The 8033-nt window shown below is 35.8% G+C and overlaps 1 protein-coding gene across 1 annotated transcript in view; it reads right to left on the minus strand.

Annotated features, from left to right (window-relative positions):
• ALDH1A1 (aldehyde dehydrogenase 1 family member A1) overlaps positions 1–7703 on the minus strand; it is a 30943-nt gene extending 23240 nt beyond the window's left edge. Inside the window, exons 1-2 of the mRNA XM_068175777.1 lie at positions 7526–7703; positions 212–316 (exon numbers count right to left, since the gene is read on the minus strand). Coding sequence (XP_068031878.1) covers positions 212–316; positions 7526–7669 — 249 coding nt within the window. The 5' untranslated portion in view covers positions 7670–7703. The remainder of the gene's footprint in view (positions 1–211; positions 317–7525) is intronic.
• Positions 7704–8033: the final 330 nt, after the last annotated feature.

An 8033-nucleotide genomic window follows, 5' to 3' on the forward strand; every position in this document is an offset into this window, starting at 1 on the left:
TCATATGAGCCTAAGGTAAAGCACTTTTTCAGCGTCTCTTTACAAAAAAATGTTATGCCTTATTAAAAAAGGGTTTGTGAAAGAAAGTATACAGGATGTAGCAGGTCCATGTGAAGTGATGCTTTACATTACACAAGTTGCTGCTTGCCTTCCTACTTTTAAGATGCACTGAAATTAAAGTTATAGTTAAGGGCAAGAAAGAAAACCCTACCTTGTTGCCTTCTTCAACCTCACAGATTTTCTCTTCAGTTGCGGGGTTAAAGACTGCAAATTTTTTACCACTGACTGAATCATGCCATTCATTGTTTATAAATATCTGCAGGGGGAAAAGGAGTGCAATAATATTAGTAACACATATATAGCTGTTGTCTGTTCTATGTTTTGGTGCACAAACCTGCCTTTCATAGCTGAGAGCTGCTAGATTGATAAATGTCTGAAAAACTGGATAGCTGTTATTAGATTATTCTGAAGAGATGAGTAATCACATACACACTTAACCAGGATCAGTTTTTTAAAATTCACTTCCTTTGGAGAGGAAAACTTTCTCTACATTGCATTTTTACTTGTTTCATGTCATAAAAATATGCTGTTGTAAAGTGGTCCTTCCTCTCTGTGAAGTAGAAGGGAGCTTCAGCCCTAAATGACCTAAGGAAACCTGCCTGGATTTCCCATGCTCACAGGGTTGGTAACAATGGAGGCACTTTCTGTTACATGGCCAGACAGGAGAAAACCTGGTCCTTGGATTTAGTAAGCATAGTATATTGAATTAAGAATATCTTGGAGATCACTGTTTTAATTAGTTTTGCTTTGATTTATCTTCACTCTCTCCTGCCAAAAAAATAAAATCCCAACCAAAACCAAACCAAACCATAACCCCAAACAAACAAAAGCAATAGAAGGTTTTTTTGAAATTGAAGCTGAGACTGAAAGAAAACGTGTCATAGTCAATTGAATGAGTTAAAGAATCATGGAATGGATAAGGCTGGAAGGAATCACAATGGGGTCGTATGGTCCAATCTCCCTGCTCGAGTAGGATTATATAAGAGCACATTGCACAGAATTGCACCCAAATGGTTTTGTGTGCTTAGGACATACAAAAGGACCTCTGGTTGAAATTTGAAGTACTTATCTCTGTTCACAAATGCAAAACAGAGCCTGGGCCTTACCTGTGGGTGCACAAGATCTGTACTACTCTAGAGCCTGCCATCTCTGGGGCACTGTTGGTAAAATGATCAAAGTGGTTTAATTTCTTCTTTAACTGTAGGTTAACCTTGAAGCAGAAAGGAAATATGCCTTGAAAAGACCTAATAAATGCACAGCTGTTGAAAAGAGGAGGATAAGTTGCTAATAAGTGTTTTGTACACTTCTTGCAGTGGGCATGATAAAGTATACAGTCCAAAGTTAACAGCACTTGTCCTTCTCTGCTTGACCCTCTGTGATCTCTGGGTTCAAGTCAGTGCTGAAACAGGTGTGCCATGCTAATCTGTCCTACCAGTACCTTGAGCCTACCCTCCTGATGCTGGTGGGCTGACGCTGCCCTTCAAAGTGGCTTCCAGTGCCATTGCATTCTAGGAATGTGTATGAGATCTCAACTGTGCTCACCTACAGGGACATGTCAGACTCTGACTCACTCTACCAGGTATTTTGAACTCAAATTGTGCTTCTCTCTAGAGGCAAGGCATCTTTCCCCACAGTTAGTTACTGGAGTCTAGCAGTGAGATCAGCTAGCACTCTCCATTAGGACAAAGAACCTAGTGTTGCTGCTTAGAGAAACAGGAACTTTGAAATATAAAACCAGAAAATACTTTGGTGTAGGCAAAGTAGATGATGGTTGACTCAAGACGCCAGAACTGCAGGATAAATGCTTTTTGTCACAGAAACTCGAGGAATAAATCCTTCCAGCACAACCACATATGTTATTAAAATGTGACAGATTTCAGGGAATAAATATTCTGCATGGTATTAAAACTGGTTGAGTAGTTGTTAATTATTGGTGAATAGTTTATTAATAACCATCAAGAGTGATAAAATTAATATCTCTAAATGGATATGGCAACAATCTTAATATATTAATATCTTAGTATTATATTAATACAGTTCTGTATTTTTCTGCTTGTCATTATGTGGGCATCTTATACAATGTCATTGCCACCTCTGACCATCAGAACTGACCAGCAGACTGATCAAACTGATCAAACTCCTAATCTAACAAAAGTTGTCTGTGAACTATCTAAGTCCATGGAAATTTTTGAAAGGTGATGAAGCCAGTTATAGGAATATCCACACAAAATTCCAATTGTGGTGAAAGGACAGAGACAGCAGTTAAATGATTACTATGACAAAAGCCATTGCCAGGAAAAGAGACAAAGTAAAAGGTAAATATTAACATAATACTGCTATGATGTTACAGCATGCCAAATTCATATCTGTCTGTGAAAGGAATAATAGCAAAACATAAATTTTTGAAAATATTTAAGGTGCTTGTTTAAGTACTACATTTATTGCACCAATCAATATCACCCATAATATTAGTTGAGAATATATTTCTTTTTAATGTCTCTAATACCATTCCTGTTTAAAATATAACTTCACTATATTTTATATATATATACAATATTGTATCGGAGTTGTATATAAATCAAACAACCCATATGTCTTTCATAAGTTAGCCAGTGGCCTTGCAAAATGGCGGCAAGAAAGATGGGAAAGGAAAAAAATCAAAACCCTCATATAAACTGTATTAGCACATTTCAGGCAGCTGTGCTCATTAATGTGCATGCAGCCATGCTCATAAAATGCTATGGAGTATTTTATATAAACAGGATGTGTATCTCTAAATCCAGGCAACACTGAAGTACCAGCTAACAGCAGCCTCTAGCAACAACCTTGACCTGCTGAGGAAAACAATGCTTGGGATCATCTTGCAGTAGGTTAGAGTGTTTTGTCAGTGAGTCAGAACTCCACTGACAGCTCTTCAGACATAAATGCAAAGGACCTGCCCCTCTGTGGCAAGTGCTAAGCACTGGGTTGTCTGTGGTGACTGTCTATGGATCACCAGGTTTAGGGCTACAAATTTATTTTGCGAAGATTTAGAAATATTGTTACAGATGTTTGTAACTGTTACTTGACTGGAATTTTAGGAGCAAAGTTTTTTTTTATTATTATTATTTCAACAACCCAAAGAGATGAAGTAAACTATATATAGTCTATTTCAATAGACTGAATAGACCCAAAGACTATTCAGATTTCTTTGCAGTAGAACTGGAAATACAGATTTCCAGTAGTTGTGACTGTACACTATTGGAGCTTAGTATTTTAAATAAAGCACAGGCAACATCAGTGAAAATCCTCTGATGTCTTTATTCCTCAGTGTCATAGGGCAATAAAATCTTGCATTTTGGAAATTATTGATTTCAGTTCAAATGATCTAATACCATCCATTTGGTGTTGACGTTACCTGCAAGGCTACAGTATTTCTGTCCTTGTTTACACAGTTGATTTCATCACTCAGATGACCTGAGCAGAGAATGGAGACAGAAGGCCTGCAGAAGGCCTGAACTTTACCTTTTTTTTTTTTTTTTTGCCACCTCTATGGTTTCTTTTCCTTCAGTTCTGGAGTATTTTGAAAGAATTGTGAATTAATTCTGAAGTATCTGCTAGATGGAAAATGCCATATTTGTGTCTAAGCTGCATGAGGAAAGAAAGCATTTTACTCTGTACAGCTTTGCCTCTGACAAACAGCACCATAGCTCTGCTGAAAGAAATTTTAGGGTCTTTACATTAGCTGTCATCATCTTATGAATCATAACTCTTTGCTATGCAGTCTGTACAGGGTTTCAGGCTTCAGTGGCTCTGCAAAATAACTTAGAAGTACAGCTTAAAAAGAAAATTTCTGCTGTTGCACTGATCCCATATTCAGCATCTTTCTATAAACTCACTCTTTGTTCAGGAGGAATTTTTATATAATTCACTAATATTGATTTACATCATAATTATTACAGAGATGTAGTCAAGAAAGGTGATGTAGGCATTCCCTAACTTAGCTATTAAGGATACCTTTTTAAACATGGAAATAAAGCTCTAAGCTATCTTCTGTTTAGATATCAGAAACTCTTCCAAACTTACAGTGTAAGAAAAAGCAAAGCCTCTTCCCACATTAAATCTGCCCCTGGCTATAACAAAACTTTTCTTGACAGTCATCTTCAAATGAGCCCAGTTTTCTGTTTTACAAAGATAAAAGTGATCACCAGATTTGAGCCCTAGCTTATCTGGCTGGTCTCAAGGTTTCTTGTGTGGACTGTAAAGCAGGGAATTTCACAAAGAGCATGTTTTTACAGGCCAGGAACAATGAGGAGACACCAGGGCTGAGGCTGGACACGTGCTGGAGGCAGTTCAGCATCACTTGTGTGTGGTGGTGCACAGTGCTGAATAACTGTTGTATCTGTTCAGTCCTGCTTATATAGATTGTGACAGCCATTCAGGTATTCTTGAGTACAATAACTCTCTAAAAATTTACTTGTCAGTAAATTTTACAGATACATCTAAGCCTTAAAGTTATGTGGCCCAAGACAAGGCTCATTCAAGTGCCATATGTTCTAATTTACTAGTCTCAAAATATGTTATGGAATATCACTGTATTCTTTGAGCAATAAAATTAAAATATGTGGCATTTCTTAAGGTACTACCAAAGAATGAAAACTTAAGCATTAAAAAAATATGTCAATATAGATGCTGCTGTGAAATCTCTTTTTTTTCCTCCCACTTAGGTTTTTCCTTACAAAAAGTTTATATTTGGCTAATATTCCATGTAGCTTTCTTTCTCTCCCTTGCAATATGCTAGTATTGATGCAGGAATTACATTTTATTGTCTGCAATGGACTAATAATCAGAGAATAACTCTTTCTATTAAATATGTAAATTTTTAAATTTTTAATTTAGTGACTCTGTTTACACAAAGTGAGCTGATCTTAGAAAGAGTAAATTTCTATCATACCTTTCTAGCTCATTACCTTTCCCCAGATATTCAAATTACGTTTTTGAGCTTTTATGCCTAGCCTTTGTTTTTGAAGCTAGTGGCTGCAGCATTTTAATGTTCAGCTATAATTTTTCTTTACTCAGAGTGTCTTACCCTTCCACACTTCCTGATATTCCACACGTGGCTGAGCAAGAGAATGTTCAGCCCTTTTCTTCCCCTCGTGCAATTTGACAACCTAATAATTAACTAATCTGAGATTCTCTGATTAAAGGAGTACTACAGGGTTTAGTGTATGTGAAAGCATCATGATAGAAAGCATTTGTCAAGCAATCTATGTTGACTAAGTAAAATATTTGCTAACACATTTTTAGCTAGCTACCAAAATGTTTTGGGTTAATGGTAATATATTTAAAGGAGGTTCATATATTAAACCAATTCAAAATTGCTTTATGGTTCAAAATCCAAGCTAATTTCAGTGTTTAAAATACATTTGATTGATGTCTGAAAGTCAAATTTCTTGAAGTGTGTTAAGTGTTATACCAGATGTAAAAGGCTTACTCTGAAATATAGCTATACCAATCTATAGATCATTTAGTTAAGTGAACCATGTGAAAAGCCACAAATGATCCCAAACATAGAAAATAAAGTAGACTGTTAAGTAAAGATAGTCCTTGGAACATCTCCTGCAGATCTCTCTTCGGATCCTTTTGTGATGACTGTTGGTATTATGCAATGGTAGAAAAAGATAAATTGGAGGTTGCAAAGATGAAGGAAATGGTTCTAGCTGATTTAAACAGAAAGGTTAATACATCAGCAGTAATTATTGCTTCCCTCATCTTGATTCTTCCAGTGTTACTAGTCACTCACATCCCATGTTCCAGATTGTATGGGACAGGAGAGGAATGGGATGTGTACACAGGAGTGCAGAGGCCTTACTAAATTGTGGAATGAGTGTTGTGTATGTGATGACATTTCTGTTTTCCCAACTCCCTATCCCTTAGTACACTGCTGGGGCTTTCAGACAATCCTATGTGATATTTGAAGAGAGGAGGAAAGCATTGCAAAAATCAAGCCTCCACAGACATGTGCTAGATTTTATAAACAAGTGCATTGCTTTTCTACATAATTAGAATTTATATGCAGCTTCTAAGGAAATAGTACCTATTGTCATGGCAAAATAAATATTTATTATGTGACACTCTCCTTGATTGCACACTACAAACTAGACTTTTCAACAATGCTGGCTGTCTTTTGGTTGCTTTTTTTGTACTAACAGAATAGATTCTTAATAATGAAATATTTTAAAAGGATGGAAATATTTACAGGAATGTGTGTATTGCATATTATTCAGTTGCTTTACTTGGTGTTTTTCGCATATTAGTTGTTTTCCTTTAGAAAACTAAAAAAATCAAAGAATAAAATAATTATTTTGAGACAGGAAGAGCATTAGCAGGCTACTACATGGCAGAACTACATATCTTTCCAGTTAAATATTTACAAAGTAAGATCCTGTGTGATTTATTCAAGAAAGACATGTAATGGAACATGGTGAAGTTTTTTCCATTAGAAAAAAAGGATAGAATGGAATAGGATGGAGAGGATGGAATTTAAAAGAACTAATTTAGATGAATACCTATTTTAGGAAAAGAAACTAAACAGTAGTTCTAGAAAATAAAATTATTTCCCTTGCAATGGTATCAAGAAAAATAAAAGAACAGTAACCAAGAATCTCCAGAGTTAAGAGGTCATTTCTGATCTATTCAAACCTGAATGTTTCAGAGGTCAAAGTTTCTGTCAACACTTTTCCAAAGTTCTAGCAGATTTCTATGTGCTACGATACAATATTATGATATAAAACCAGCAAAGAGTCCTTTAAAGCTGGAAACACAAGTCTGGATCCAGACCTTCTTTATCTGTATATTTCTAACTCTATATGGAAAGAATTTTCTATTTCAAGGAGTTTATGGTACTATTGCATAGTTATATTGGTAGACTATATCTAGTTTATTAGTTACTTGTTTACCTGAAAAACAAATTCAAAAGCAGGTTCATTTTCTCCAATGTAAATATATGACCAGAATTAATTTTATTTTAATTTTGTTTTCACACATCCCTTTCCATGTAAGCTTATCTGGTATAATTATTTGAATCTGATTATAACACAATGCAATATGCTAACATATTTTTAATTTGCTGTTTTAATTCACTGTTCTAAAAAATAATATAGTCAAAACATTTCCTTCTTTTCTCCATTTATACTTTCTGGTAAACTTATCACTGACGTAAATTTGTTTCAGGAGAAAAACAGCACCCACACCAAGTGAATTATGGAATGATTCTATCATGCGTGCACATATAGGTGCTTTAAATTAGGTTAAAAGGATCACTGAACATCACTTGCTAATATGTGTAAAATCAGAATTCAGCCAGAATCAACATTTTAAGCACTGATTTACAGTGTCTTCCTAGTTCATGTAAGGTTAAAATGAGCATATCCTACTGTCTGAAGTGAATGCATAAGAAAGATTAGGAAAAGCAAGTGCTACTAACCTTGGTGTACTTAATTTTCAGATCTTTTAATGGTTCTGGCAGCGCTGGCATAACTGGAGCAGGATTGCCGTCTGAGCCTTGTTTCTTCATGATTTCAGTTGAGAAGTTTGAGGATGTTCCTAAAACACAGGTGAAATAAGGCATAAAGGGAATGCAGTGGGTTTTGCCCTGACTGAGCTCTTGGCTTTATTTGTGCTTTTTATCTGAACCAGCCATGGTATATTTGCATGCAGGAACATGATTGGATGAAAGAATTCATCACAAAGAGAAAATGACACTACTTATTTTTATGACCAAAAGCAACAGCCTTTTCAGTGAGCTGAGACCTTGATGAAGCACATGCTGCTGAAACAATCTGCCTAGGCAGACACTACGAATTCCTTACTGGAGACCAGAGCTTAAGACCTCCTCATCTTACCTGTAAAATTGCTTTCTCTCAGCAAGCAGGTATCCAGATTCTAAGGGAACTCCTTCACGTACTTGAAGGCAGGTCTGAAGGTAAAGACAG

The sequence above is a fragment of the Anomalospiza imberbis genome, chromosome Z (assembly GCF_031753505.1).
Source record: "Anomalospiza imberbis isolate Cuckoo-Finch-1a 21T00152 chromosome Z, ASM3175350v1, whole genome shotgun sequence".
Taxonomy (NCBI): Eukaryota; Metazoa; Chordata; class Aves; order Passeriformes; family Viduidae; genus Anomalospiza; species Anomalospiza imberbis.